At 36.0% G+C, this 16,020-nt stretch overlaps 1 protein-coding gene across 3 annotated transcripts in view; it reads right to left on the bottom strand.

The window, feature by feature from the left end:
- Positions 1–15,810, bottom strand: part of LOC131059760 (uncharacterized) — a 115,089-nt gene extending 99,279 nt beyond the window's left edge. For 2 of the 3 annotated variants that reach the window (XM_057992802.2, XM_057992803.2), the window contains exon 1: positions 14,995–15,810. In XM_057992802.2, the coding sequence (XP_057848785.2) occupies positions 14,995–15,378 (384 nt within the window). In that variant the 5' untranslated portion in view covers positions 15,379–15,810. The remainder of the gene's footprint in view (positions 1–14,994) is intronic. The other variant, XM_057992801.2, reaches the window with a different exon arrangement.
- Between the last annotated feature and the right edge of the window lie 210 nt (positions 15,811–16,020).

Here is a 16,020-nt window from a genome sequence, read left to right as displayed (position 1 = left end):
CCGGATCCCTTCCGTAGCTTGCGGAGCCCTGAGCATTGATTCTGATGTTCCTTGGCGTGTGGCCAAGCTTTCTCTGTGATCTACACTTCATCCTTTGGATTTTCTGGAGGAATTTCTTTAGCGGAGGCCGACCTTGTTGTTTTTACATGTTAGGTCTTGTTCTTTGGCATTTGATCCTTTTTGGGCCGACCGGATCCCTTTGGGTTGTATAAATCATTGTAATTGAGCATTAGAAGTTAGTTCAAGAAAGAGATAGAACATAGAAGATAGATCCTAAGATTTGGAGGTCCCATTTGTGACCTATTCTGTAATCAAGCATGTTTTAGCAGGTCAGTGGGTCGGTCACTGTAACTTGGTTGCTACAGGTTGATTGTAAACAGTTTTCATGATATAATTCATTCAGTTTTGCATTGCCTCCATCATATCCTTGTGTTTCCGTTGTGTTTACTCTTGCTGACCGGTTTGGATTGATCTCTTTGAGGTCCCTCCTAACCGGTGACTAAACCACAAAGTGTTTTAAAATGTTAGGATTAGGGCAAAACAAGACATTGGGACACTTACTAAAAATAGATACTTACTAAAAATGCGAACTGCTAAAAAATGGTAAGTTTGATTTTTGGCAAAATTAGACAAATCTAGAAGGCAATGAAATCCCTAAAAATAGGAACTTTCTAAAACTAGAAAGTTGCTCAGAAATCGATCAAATTTCATAGGTAGGTTCTTTAAAGGGTCCTGATTTCAATGCAACATTCAGTTTTTCCAAAATCCAGGTTTGAAGGATGAAACCCTAAAACGAACAAAACTGGCTCCAGACTTGGCCAAGTTTGCTCAAACGAGCTACAGACTTGATCAAATTGACCCCCCAAACACTTGCAAAGCGAGGAGACCGACGAGATTGCCACGAAAAGACCCAACAAACAAAAACCAAAAGACCGAGAGGGCCTAAAAAGTAGGGGGCTCCCATTTTGAATGGGGTGATGTGTGATTAGGTCACAACAGGGTCCTCTCCCTTTGGACATATTGTAGTTATAATATCCAAGAGATAAATATCAATGCTAATCTCTCTAACTGTGTTGACGTTCAAAGATTGCCCAATGCTAACCTTCCTAGAGGAGCAATAAAACAAAAAAGAGGATAAATTTTGAACAATACATGGAGATTGTTAATTTACTGGACAGGAAACATGGCCATTCTCATGTGACCACAACATCTGCATAAAATGTAAGTTTTTTGCCAGAGAATGCATAATTTATGGGGTCCTCTCCCTTTGGACTTAGTAGAGTTATAATACCCAAGGGATAAATATCAATGCTAATCTTTCTAACTATGTTGACATTTAAAGTTTGTCCAATGCTAACTCAGATCTCAAATTAAATAGAGGAGCAATAAAACACAAAAAATGGATAAATTTTGAACATTAGTGCTTTCTTGAGAAAGTGTAAGCTTGAAAGAATGGAATCCACTCATGACAAAAGCAAGCACTGCCAGGACAGTCATTTAACATAAAGTGAGATGAAGAAATAAGTAGGGTTTAATTGATGATCAATGGGAAGTCTTGTCTCAGGCTTTATATAATTGCTAGCAAATATCTACGGCAAGTTTCAAAACTGCCGCTGGGTTCCTTTGATCCTTAATTTTTTATTTCAGCTCTCTGCTAGAAGATATACAAACCCTCTTCATTTATATTGCCTGCTGTAATGGTGATGAATCAGTCTCTTTCCCTTTGAACTGGAACAGCCTGAGCCCATTTCCTACAGGAAGCAACAGTCTCTGTATTTCACTCAGTCTTCACAGTTCAATGTGCAGTAAGTATGATCTCTTTTTAGGTTTTTTTCTTTATTCTGTGTCTCTATTAAAATGGGTATGTGCACCAATGAGAACCTGAGTTGATACTTCTTCCTTTGTTAAGAATGTTCATTTATGGATTGAAGTGATGAGAAGACCTTTATGTGAATTTGAAGGCCCAAGATTGGAAGAAGTTAGAACCATTGGATGTTTCAAAACTTATAACAGAGCTCATTTGTTCCCAGAGTCTTGTAGTTATGATTTCTGCACTCTACTAAATGAATTGTAAACCTTTTCTTTTTAACATTTAGGAATTGATGTTTCCACAGTCCATTATAATAAGAAAATAATTAAGATTTCAGATTTTTGATATCAAAACTTTCGGTGACAGTAAATGATCTATCAAACCTCTATTTTTTATGCTGATTCTGACTCTGATGGACACTGACCACCAAACTTAATCTTTTTCCCTTGAAAATGGAACAATTCTCAGCCCAACCTCCTTGAAGAAACATCTCCGAAATCTAAGTGGGGTAAGTTTGCTTCTCTGTTTGGATCTTGTTCTTGATTCTCTGTGCATTAAAATGATGAGTCAACCTAAACGAATCTGTGTCACCACTTCTTCCTCTGCTCAGAAAGTTAATTTTATTGGTGAGAAGGACCTAGAGGAATTTGAAGTAAAAATTTCTGAGCATGAGGAAAAAATTGCTTTCTTCAATGAAGGTATGAACAGGGTATAAAATCACTTAAGTATATGGTCAGCCTTCCCATCCTCTGCTCCTTGAGATTTTTTCTCCAATCACTGGCTTTGTGTTCCTTAACAGCTCTCGTGACTGAAAAGTTAATTATGCTATTCTTCAGAGACTGAAGCTTTCCCATGTCCCATGTTTGGTATATCTTCCTTCTCTCACTCCTGGCAACAAGGCTCCCTCTCACCCAGTGCATTCTTTTGCCATGAGTGTTGAAACTCAGCTCCTCCAGCTAAAACAGAATCACACAAATGCTCCAGGCTCAGCAGAGGTGCAAGTGAGAGAAAAGGCAAAACAATGTTCAGCTGAATGACTTTTTACAAAGGGCCAAGAGTATTGAAAGAAATTCAAGAGGCAAACATGGATTTCATTAAAAACAATCTTGTGTTTATATGTCGCATGTTTGTTTCAGTAAATAATTCCAGGCAGTGGATTAGCAGGAACCCCATAATAAGGCTGCATTTGATGAAAACCAATCAATTTTTTATCACAAAGGATGGACCACTGCACATGTTAATGTTACCATGGGATACACAATGTTTGATAACTGGTTCCCAGTGATTGAAGTGTTGTAATGGTTTGTAGCTCTGCACTTTGCAGGAATGTTTGAAGGTTGTTTAATGATGTTGATGAAAAGCAACTCTTGTCCTGCTGATCTAGAAAGCAGTTACCTCCTGTGTGATCACTCAACCTTTGCTATGTTGACCTCATGCTTCCTGCTGATTAATTAATTTAGTTTATAGTTTTGATAAATTAAGTGGTCAAATGAATCTCATAAATATTTTTTGATAAAGCCGTTATGGGTTGGTTTCCCATGTAAGCTTCATGAATCTGGCTCTAGACCTGGAATTTTTTATTTTTTCATTTTTTGGCAAAAATTTCCATTTATTCAGTGAAAAAAAATCCAAATACAACAAAGAGACTTCCAGACAGCAACAGCTGTCACAACAACCAAAATAAGAGAGGCCCGTAAAGGGTGCTTACAAAGCCAATTGATAATATACCTACCAGAATTAGAACTGCAAACAGGACACATCTTGTCTCCCTTTACCCATCTAAGATCCTTCCAACTGATCATCTTGAATAAGCTTTAGAATTTTTTGGTATTTACCTAGATCCAAAACTCCCCAACCAGCAACATTCCAGTTTTTCACCCCCTCTAAATCCCATTTTCCCAAACAATCAACCACATTGTTCAATTCTCTGGGAATGTGAACAAAGGAAATAAAGTCGAAATTTTTGGCTAAATCAAGAATTTACTTATCCACCAGGGTCAGTCTCCAAAAATCATCCTAGAAATTCTTTTTATTAAGAAGATAGACCAAAATCATAGAATCTGTTTCACAAATAAACTTTTGTTTGCCCATAGCCACAGCTTTTTCTAGAGCTGTTAGAGTTGCCATAGCTTCCATTTCATTATTAGAATGTTTCCCCACATAGGTAGAAAAGACGAAAATAACACCACTAGCATTACGCTTTATACCGCCAATCCCAGCACTCCCCAGGTTACCACGAGAGGAACCATCTATACTGGTCTAAAAGAAACCATTACCACTTCTCTTTACCTTTTAGAAGAGTCAATCTACCTACAAAGGAGAGCCAACAAAAAGTACAATGGCTATAACCCTCATGTGGATCTATCCAAAAATTTCTTCCAATGAACCCTATTGAGACAACCATCCGAGAGAGTCATTCCAAGATATTCTATAGGCAACACCCCAATCGGAAAATGGAAGATATTTGCAATCCTATATTGAATGAGCTCTAGTGTTAAAGAAGAAAATATTAGACTTATCCTTGTTGATCTTTTGACCAAAAGCAGATAAGTATATATCTAGCACTTCCTCAAAAATTAAAAGCCTCAATAATTTTCACCATCCCTGTCAAAGCTAAATCATCCACAAATTGGAGATGAGATTGAAAGTGAAGGTTTTAATTCCAAGGCCAACCTTCAATACACCTTGTAATGTCCCCTTTTGGGATGTTTCTAAATCTTGCCCTAAGATCACAAGTTCGATAAAAATAAGAAAACTAGTTCATTACAATACAACTTACCAATTGATAACTTCCTTTCCAACATGAACTTTGTTTTATACCCTGCAATAATGTTAGTCAACATTTTGAAATGTAATACATGAGGCCAATTATTTCTTTAAGGGTTAGGGATCTAACAATGTAATGTCCCCTTAGGGATATACCTGAAATTTGCACAAATTAACAATAGAAATAACATAATTTATTTGCAAGAGGTATTTTCTTATTAAATGACATATTAGTAATTGCATCAAGGAAGTTAATTATTTAGCATAACACAATAGCAATCAAGATTCTCATTTACAGATGCACAATAGAGTTGCAACCCTATTATCAATGTGAGGGAAGAAACACCATAGGATGCTGGGAGACTATCCACCCCAATTAAGCCCAAGAATGTCAAACAAGTAACCAACTCGATCCAACGCCTTGGCCCACAAGTAACCGACTCAATGGGCACCCACCTAATGGGTAGGAGTTCATATTCCCACATTCCTTGTGTTTCCCTTTGCTGTTTCTAATATGATTGCTTTCTTTAATCAATACACAATTAATTAAGAAATAAGTAATTCAAGCAATTCATCTAGCCATATTAGATTCCACATATGACATACCAGATAGTTTAGAAATATGAATATGTAGGTTCTGTCTTACTGCTGTATATACTCGGATATATATATGCATGAGAATTCCTGATCTTATTCAATTTGTGCAGATTATATATAATGACTTCTAATCCTTTCTTCCATGTCCATCTTGGAGTGGCCGATCTTCCTTACATATATCTATCAACCGGTAGTGGAGGGTTGTCATGTGCCAGCATTAATCCCCCTTTTATAATCCTAATTATGTAATCAGAATTTAATCATGCTAATCGAATATTGTACTATATATATATATATGGCTCATCTATTTTATTAAAGATTAGCATTAAAGTGTTTATTATGTGTCAATCAATGTCTATAATAAATGAATGTATAAAATAAATGAATATGTAAATAGTTGAATGTGTAAATAATTAAATATTCATTATAATTAAGTTAGCAGTTAAATTTAATGAAAAGTTTATTTAAGGGATACGATTTCTATAGCAGATATATCGCTCCAAAGTGGGAGGACGTGACTCAAGAATAAAGGGGAAACAATGCGTGGGAGTGAAAGGGCATAGGAGAACAAGAGAAAAAAAGAGGAACTATTGCCAGCAAGGTATCGGATTCAGAAAACACATTCGAATTGGCTTCTGCACTACCGCGGACAGGTAAGGGATTATGTCCCTGGATCAACCAAGAACACAGCAACTTCTTTAAGTTACTGTATTAATCATTACTTTAGGAACAGTATTAAAATATTAAGGAAATAGGAAATGTTCATGTATGTAATTATACTAAAATGTAACAGTTCTGAAATCATATATTACTGTTTGATTATGACTGGTTTAGTATGACTGAGAAAATGTTCTGTGTAATTACATTTAGGATTACTGCTGCATATCCGATAAGTAGTTTAGAGTAACTGTTATTAAAACCATCTTGGCGAGAGCAATGGAGAGAGTATCCAGTGGTGAAAACGGGCTTTCATGTGGTCATAGGACCCATGAAGTCAAGAAACCAGTTACCTTCTCCATGCCAGTCTTACCAAGTTGGAAAGAATCTAAGTGTTTAAAAGTATAAAGTTTGGGATGGCAAACAGGGCCGCCAAGTCTAGCAAGGGGGTTGGAAGCAAACATCCCTTGGTCTTGGTAGACAACAGACCCTAGCTTTTCTTTCAGGCCTCTTATACTTGCCACTGTCTATATATTAAAATAGAATACCTTATGCTGTTCAGAAACAAATATGTTTGTAGGTTTTGTATGCATCCTTGTGATTGCAGGTTCTCACAAATCAGGCCATCTACTTTCAGGCATAACGTATGATCTGAGTCTCACCCTGAGTTCCCTAACATTATAGATCAAATGCATGATAATTAATTGAATGTTATGGCAATATTTGGTTCAGAATTCACTGTTTAAGTTTAAACAGAAATTGTCTCCTAGATTAAATAAGCTGTTTTGTTATTACAATCATATTGAATTAGAGTATTATTGTTAAACAGGCTCACTACTAGTAGGGGACATTACAAGGGTCGTGTCCTTTCCAAGTTCACAACCCTCTTACAAGCAGTGTCCCTTTATAACTTGTCCTTTGCCTTTTCACAAATAAACCGCTGCTGTTTAGGTGTAATTGCTCCTCATTAATGATTAATATAATTGTATTAGACTAAGCACAAGTTGAAATCCAAATCATTGAAATGTGCCTTAGTCTTAGCATTGTATTGTTGTGTTGTGTAGGGATCGCTGTGTCTACATAAGTTTATGCATCATTGATGACTTGGATTGCTATTCTTCGATGTGATTGAACAATTGTCTTCTTATCTCTGCTGTTATGAAGACGATTGCTGCTTGATATATTCATTCCTTTAATAAAAGTCACAGAAAATTGTGAAGTTGTATAAATAAGACAATTTTCTGAGCATTGGCGTTTTCATTCTCTTTCTAATAATGGTGTGAGAAGGTATCATGTTGGGGACATGACAGACCTCTCTTTTTGTGATGTTTTAGCAATCTACCCAAACCTTCAGCCATTAAATTAAAAAAGTATAGAGATAATGGGTCTCCTTGTTTGAGTCCTCTAGAAGGTGAAAATAGATAAGGAATGACATAAATTAACACAGAGAACGACGTTAAAGTCACACAACTCATCACTAAGTTAACCCAATCGAAACTAAAACCAAAGACAAAAAGGATTTTTTGAAGAAAAGACCAACTGAATCTATCGTAGACCTTGGACATGTCAAGCTTAATAAACGTGACCTTTTCCTTAGAAATTGACATGGAATGAATAGCTTCGACTACCACAACAATACCATCCAAGATTTACCACACTTTCACAAATCCTCCTTGTTTGAGAAAAATTAAAGAGGCCAAACACTTTTTTAACCTTTCAGCAATCAATTTGCTGATTATTTTATAGTTTATACATAACATTGCGTAGAGCAATTGGGAAAAACATCCAAAGGTGAAAAACCTTTGGATTTGATATCCTTGAGGATCCTTTTATTAGATTGAGATTCATGAACAACTTCCAACAAGTTTCTATTTCAAATGTCCCAAAAAACCTAGAAGAATTCAAGAGGAAAATCATCAAGTCCTGCAGATTATCCTTTCTTCGGTCATTTGGAGATTTTCCTTTCTCCCAACTAAACTAAGTTCTTCCATTATAATAGGACTTAAAAGGAACCTAATCAATTCATCTGAAACTAGGGAGGGAATACACTCTAAATTAAGTCTCCCTTCTGCAATGGCATCAGGAACTTGCTCAGCAAACAAAGAAGAAAAGTGACAAACAGCTTCCTTAAAAATATCCCCGAAGGAAGTCAATAGATTTCCTTGAGCTGAGGTGAGAGATTCCATAATATTTCCACTTTATTCCTTCACTGAATTGTGAAAAACGAGGTATTCTTATCTCAAAGCTGAAGCCAATTAATTCAATTCTGTTTCCAAAAAATCTCTTCCCAAAGTCCCATTCTAAAAGTTCCTTAGCACATAGCACAAATTGATTCTTCAATTAAAAGCTCTTCAATCATTCCTCCATCCTTAATTTGGAAAGTAATTCCCCTCTCTAACTTCTGTTGTGGATAAGCCTTAATATGAAAATATTTCTAAAACAAGCCTTATTCCACCTTTTTGCTTAAATTATACAAATTGGAGCCTCTTAAAGAAGTTAGAAACCCATACCAAAACCAAAACCAAGCTTCCCTTGAGCCCTCCATTCCTCCGTAAGCTTAAACAAGTCAGAAACCCAAAACCACATGAAATGGAACTTACAAATGGGATTCTTTGGAATTGCAAGCACCAAAGAGGAAAATTTAGTCAACCAATGATCAGAGCCTTTGTAAAGTCCCCTTTTTGAAATGGAATTTAATAATAAATAATAATAATTTAAATATAAGGACAATAAAATTAAAAATTAAAAATTTATTTTAGTTTAATGAATGGTTAAAGGGTATGAAATGAAGAGTTGTGACTCCCTCAAACATGAAATATAAAAGGGAGATCATTTCATTTGAGAAGGACATCAAAATATCATTCATCCAACAATAGTCAAGGAGGAAAGGAAGGAGTGTATGAATGAAGGATTAATAGAAAGGAATGTGTAGAAGATAAGGAAGTAAATATTTCAAAGGGCAGAAATTACGAAAGGTTGTACTCTTTCAAAGGGTGGTAATTGTGAAAGGTTGTGACTCTTGCAAATGGCGGACATGATAAAGAGGTGCGACTTCTCCCTCACAATGGAACATATAAGAGAAGAAGGTTTCATTTGAGGAGAGGAAGGGAATCATTTTGGGAATCATCCACAAGAAATTAAGGAATTCAGATCAGTGACTCAGAAGACAAATCCATGAAGGATCAATGGAATGCTAAAAGGAATTAGAGCAGATCTAGAGCAGATTTAGAGCCTGAGTATAAGGAAGGATCAAGATTGAATGGTCAAGTAGATAAGTGAGAGATCAATTAAAATCAGAACTGAGTAAGAGCAGAAAATAAGACAAATAAGATGCAGATTGTCATCTAATATTAACAGCCTGAATTTAGTAAGTTTATGTACGAAATGATTTGGAAACAACATTGATCTGATCTCAGAAAGTCAGCCTAATAAGAAATCAGAATCTGAGTTTAATTCAGAAGAAAGACACCAACTATAACATTTAGATAAAGGTGATTGGTATACAATATGGTTGAATCTATTACTTGTTATTAAAAGGGTTAGGAAGCATCAATTTATTTATTGAATTACATTGCCAATCCATCAAGGATTTAGGATAAGTAATTATTTTAGTAAACCAATCATACTAGAAACTAACAAAGAAACATAATAGAAAGATGCAGGAGTATGAGTCCCCTCAATTGAGTAGACACTCATCGAGTTGGTACTTGTGGGCCCCAATTGAGTTGGTAATTGTGGGCCAAGGGGTTGGATTGTCTTGGTTGGATGTTCAATGCCCTTGGGCTTAATTGGGGAGGGTAGTCTCCTGGCATGCTATGGTGCTCTTCCCTCGCATTTGTAATATGGTTGAAGCTGTAGTGTGAATGTTTACAGTAGGAAACTACATTGTCATTGGTTTAATGTTAATTAATTATTTTCCCAGATTATGCTCTTTCAAATAAATTATATTACTGGATTTGTTATTCATAGGGAAAAATTAGGTATATTCCAAAAGGGTATATTACAACCTTTCCAATCTAGGATCTCTAATGAAGAATCCCAATTGTTCCCAACCCAAAAGTCTAAGATATGAAATCTGCCCAATCTCTCTGAAATAGAATCACTGCCACATCTTCGACTATTCCAAGTAAAAATTCTATTTTTTTGAAATAACATCCACCAAATCAAGAAACCAAAATGTTATCTTTTAATAATGCAGATGAAGGGCCCAAACAATCAATACCACTACTTTTCTTTAACTAACTAAATGTTGCATTAAAGTTCCCAACCAAAATCTAGGGCAAAGAGGAAATTAAGGAACGAATATAAATCTAATATGATTCCAACAAGAAACCTTACCCAAAAACTTAGTCGAAGCATAAGCATTAGCAAGCATTATCATAACCCCAATATCAAAGCAAGGGGCTATCAATGAGATAGAATTCCTACCTCCATAACACCAAGAGGGAATTATTTTGTGAGGATTCCAAAATCAAGCCAACCCATATATAGACATTGTCCTCCTCTCCAAATCTTAGCAGAATATTTGACTAAAAGCTTTGTTTCCTGAATGAAAAGGATGTCTGGTTTAAGAACATGAATAAGATCTTGAGCAACCTTTCGTTGAGGGATGTTGTTCAAACCCCTTGCATTCCATGAGATCACAATCCTTACTAGGAGTTGGAAAAGTGAGAATCTAATGTTTTGATAAAATTGGACTCCAAAGATTCTCTAATTAGTTTGACCTTTTCTAGATCCTTTTTCCTTCTTGCATTTATCCCTTTGTCATTCCCTTCTTTTTTATGTTTTTTAGTTGGAGACCAAGAAGCAAACGTACCTTTTTACCCTCTTCTTCCTCCTCTCGTCCATGCAAAGGCTCAAAATGAGTAATCACTACACGAGGCTACACTTGGCATTCTATCTTATGAACAAGTCCAACCTCTTCAAGTTGTAGCTCTGAATTTTTGTAATGTCCCCTTTTTGAAATTGGATAAAATAATAAACAATAATGAAAGGTTGTGACCCTTGCAAAGGGGCAGACATGGTGAAAAGGTGCGACTCTCCCACACATTGGAGGATATAAAGTGGAGAAGTTTTCATTTTAGAAGGAAGGATCCATAGAATAGAACAAAAATATCTGAAGCATTAGAAGCAAATTTATGAGCAGACTTAAATCAGAATTATAAGAAATTCTGAAAGAGTGATATGAACACTTATCAAAGAGATCAGAACACAAATACAAATCTGCAAACAATAAAAAGCAGGCATCAAAGGAAAAGAAGAGGAAACATTAAATCAATAACCACAGAATCAGACCTGATGAAATAGAAAGAATTCTCATACACACACACACAGGTATATATATATATATATAAGTATAGGCAGAAGATCAGATTGATATAAACAGCAGACCTGTGCATTTAAAGAGGGAAACAACATCGAATTGAATCTATCCAAATTACCACAGCAGACTGAAAATACATAACCTACCATAATTCTACAAGTATATTGGGCAAGATTTAGTGTCCTCTCAAAAGGGGACATTACAATTTTCCTCCTATTTATCAACATTCTCTATAGCGGAATAAAGGATAACATCAGAATTGAAGGCTAAGGCATCACAAGCAGAGGTGGAAGCAGAGGTGGAAGCATAGATAGTGATTGGAGATTTAGTTATTGGTCTACTTGACTAAGTTCCAATTCCCACTATGAAGATAGCAAAGGTATCAATTCCATTGCCGGCTGACCTACCCCATTTATCCAATTTATGAAGTTAACCTAGTGCCAGTTATAGGTCGAGACTCAATATATTGAGACCCACATATTAGCTGAAGATCGAGTTGACCAAGTCGAATAAAGATATGAATTTAGGCCAACCCGGCCCCTACTATTCTAAGGGGTTGTGGGGCCTAGAACCTGTAACTATGAAAAAGGATCTACAACAAGAGGGTTGGGAGCCGATAATATGGTTGGGAGCCGATATCTCATAATTTGTTAAATTATTATCCTCATCCATTGTAGACATCATTGAAGTGTTCAAGAACATCAAACCTATCGGACATGAATCTTTAAGGAGCATCTTTGAATTGGTGAGGTCTAGATTTGCCTTCTGATTGAGGTTTTACTAGAATAAAACCATTTGAGTTTGGCATTTCAGCTTGAATTGGCATTTTACCCTTTTCTTTTATACTTGTAGCATGTGACTCCTCATACATTCGAGGGATTCAAGAACTAAGTTTTGGGAAGTTTCTCTACAAGTGGCCAGATTCATGACAGGTATGACATCTAAATGGTAAAGCTTCATAATCGATTTGTCAAGCCTAATCTCCATGGAGACAAGAAAAGGCTTATTTAAATTAATTTCAACGCAAAGATAGACGTAAGTAGCTACCTTTTTGTCAAGCGTCTACCGTGATGGACCCAAAGTCTCAGTAATGATCAGCGTTATTGATTGCAGAATATCCTATCTCCAAAATTCCATTAGAAGGTGAGGGAGGCAAATCCAAATAGGAATTTTAGACAAGAGCTCACTCATTGGATCAAAACCTACAAGTCAAGGTTCGATAAATAATCCTGCTTGAATGTAAAAATAAGGACCTCTCTAAAAATCGTGTTTTGACTGCGATGCAGAAAAAAACCATTGGAAAAGTAAACTTGTTGCCACCAAATATATATCCAAATCACCTTTGGTTTCAATTCTTCCTCACCCATATCTCCAAAAAAGTTAAGGAGACTAGGATGCCCATTCATTTGCAGATTAGTGCATGCTCAACCAAGTATAACACATCTTCTGAAATGGCTTTTCAGTTTATCACTAAGAATAGACACTCATTTCTTTTCTTGAAACATCCATTCAATTTCAACTAACTCCCTAAAAGCTGATCATTTTTATTTTCCCCATGAAAAGCATCTTTTAAGTAAATCATTAGGGGGTCCCCTAGACCCCCACAAGCCACCGTATTGACAGCCACAACAAAAGAAAGAAAAAAACAAACCAAAAGAAGCTACAAGTTATATCAGCACTCTTTTTGGCCAAAACAACATCAAGAAAAAGAAAAAAAAGGACAAAAAATGCCAAGACTATAGGTAAAACTAAAATGGAGAACAAAGTGTAACCAAAGGGGCCTGCAGCCCTATGAATACTCACACAGGCCTGGAGCCCTACGAATACTCACAGACACGGCCTTATGCTGTGCAAAATTATGTAGGGCCAGCGCTCAAACCCTCGTCCATCTCTTCTCCATTTGGTTTGTGTCATTCCACATAAAAATTCACATTCATGCTAGCCTTAGACTTGGATTTTGATACCTATGATTTCATTGAATATTGGTAAACCTGCCATGAACATAACATTAATGTAAATTTGTAACTTAATGATGATAAATAAGTGTGTTTTTTGTTTTTGTAAAAGAAGAAATGTACAAGGAAAAGTGTGATGCTTCTCATGGAAAATTCATAAAGAAACATTCAACCATAGCTAGGTGTTCAAGGGGTTTTGTCCTTAAAACTCTTAGTCCACCTAGGAGGATTTCCTCCTTGATCAAGATCTGGGTTTTCATCCAAACTAGATAAGAGCAATAAGGGTTCTTGTCCTTATCCTCTCGAGAACTTGGAAGGGTTTTCATCCTGCCAGTTTGCAAGACACTTCTCAAATTCAAGACAGATTTCTTAATGTATTGGCTAGATTATTGTTGATTGCTTGATTTCTCTTTGTAATGCTTGAATGATGCTTTGAATGAATTTATGCTTGAATGAATTTATGAATGAATTTATGCTTGAATGAATTGATGCTTGATGGCTTGCTTGTTAATAAACTGATTTGCCCTTTATCACCATTTCTTGAAGAAGTCACTGCCCTTCACAAAAAATGGGTCACCCCTTCATTTCTGCCTTTTGAGAATAATAATTATTCCACATTGATTGATTGATTATTTGCTTCATTGATTGATTATGTATTATGCATTTCTTTCTTTCTTTTATACCTTTAATCCTTCAATAGTCATAACTTTTTATTTCATGTCTATTGACCATTTATTAAACTTAATTAAATTTTAATTTTATTATATTCTATTTTTAGTTTTTAATATTTTAATTCATAATTATTATTTATTAATAAATCTCATTTCAAAAAGAGGACATTACATCATGGTCAAGCATGCTTGAGTTGGAGTGGTACTAAAATGTTAAACCTATTGGGAAATCCCAATGCTTCACTATGAGCATCACATCTAGATGCAATGAGTCCTAAGCCAATCAGTCATGGTCATGAAAAATGGATTCATATAAAACAATACTCTTGAAATATGGTTCAATGAGTTTGACACAAAACCATACAGTTGAATTCTAGTAAAACAACATAATTTGTTACACTACAAAAAATACTTCCTCCAAGTTTAAAAAAATCCAGCCAAATGTGCAACTCAAAGTTACTTTAGATTTTCAAAAACAACTAAGTGACAAAAGGAGCTATTTTTCTAGAGGATAAAGAGATGAGCCTATTATTAAGCCTTTATTTTAATAAATTTTATAGAATTGATTTACTTTGGATAATATTTTATTATTATGTTATCTCAAAAAGCTACCTCTCGTGAGCTTTTAAATAAATGCCTTGAGCACATAATTTGTAATGAGAATCGATGTCAAACTTATGCTATTGGCTGCTACCAGCTTGTTTTTCAGCCATTTTGAAAGCTTCCCAAGTGAATCTGAGTGTCTACTGTTTCTGTATGTTCATTTTTTAATGTTTTGAAGTTGTTGCACAAACAAACTCAATTATAAACAATGTTCGATAGTGTCTAAAACAGAGAAAGCATTGAAAACTTGGTGATTCCTAGTCAGTCAATTGTTCGGCAAAATTGCGGATCACACGTATCAACATAAAAAGCCTGAGTGAATTTGAAAAAATTCAATCCAAGTTAAAGCATGCCTCAACACGCTGGACCAGGTGCAAGTCCGTAGTGTTCACAGAATAAGCCCTTGCCCCTTTCAAACAATGGCAATTTATCCATAAGAGATGCATATTAGCATGAGTTTTATTGTCTACGGAAACAAAAATTCATGAACCTATCAACCAAAGACTAGAATCAAAGAAGATGATGATCCAATCAATTTAAACGTAAGAGCTCCCCTATATGTAAAAAATAAATAACGTTTTACCACGTACAATTAGAGGAACTAAAGCGTACCTCATCGGCGGCCTCATATTTCAAGCATTCGTCTTCAGAGCAATGTCGATTCAGCAATCCCCAATCTTTTTCCCAAGATCCTTCGTCTGAATCATCCGTATTAATCTGCCCTGTCTCTTCAACATTACCATCATCCTCTTGATTATCTTCGGCTAAAGCCACTGATTCACGAACTTCATCAAAGTCGAGAGACGCGTACGACATAACCTTGGGAGTTCGAGGGTTCGAAACTAGAGGCAAAAGAAGATGCGGTGCGATGGAAGGGTTGTCTAGCGCATGGAGAACCAGTGACGGAGCAAAGTCGTGGGCTGTTGACGGGTTCACCGACTCTACTTCAGCTGGTGAAGCTCCATAGTGCAGGAACTTGGTAATCTTTTCGGCCATTTGTTCGCCTACGCAGCTGTTAGTGCTAGACACTAACTCCGGACCAAGTGCTAGAAAAAGGCAATGGCCAAACGAATTATAGGTTTGCGTAGCAACTGCGCAAAAATCGAATTAAAGCACAAACCCCAAACTCACCCCTCGAATAATCTTAACATTCCAATGCATTGCTGAAGCTGGTTGCGGCGTCGACTCAATAAATTGGTCGACATGAAACTAAAGAGAGAGGCTTAAGGGAGAATGAATCATTAATGGCGGCAAGACGCTTCGCTTCTTGAAGGTTTTCGAGTTGATCATGTAGATATCCTGCAGAAGCTTCTGTATGTTTGTTTTCGATCTCCTGCTTCGAAGTGAGCTCTCTATCCTTGTTTAATAGCCATCTCTCTCGGCTTAAGGGCGGGCTTGGTCTAGTCGCCCGTTATTTGTTTGTCTGTCTGGCCAATAATAACAGACACCGATTAAGTTGGTTTGCCTCACGTTGTTAGGTGTTTTCATGGGGCTGCTTAATTTATTTAACTAGCTTATATATATTTGATTTTAATCAGATATTTTTCTAGAGGTGCTTATTAGAGTTTGGGGTACATGATAAAAATAGGCGCCTCGAGAAGGATATCTTTCGGCGTATTATTTATATATTTGATTAAA

Source organism: Cryptomeria japonica, chromosome 3, assembly GCF_030272615.1.
Source record: "Cryptomeria japonica chromosome 3, Sugi_1.0, whole genome shotgun sequence".
NCBI classification, from domain to species: Eukaryota; Viridiplantae; Streptophyta; class Pinopsida; order Cupressales; family Cupressaceae; genus Cryptomeria; species Cryptomeria japonica.
This window is presented reverse-complemented; position numbering and strand designations above follow the sequence as displayed.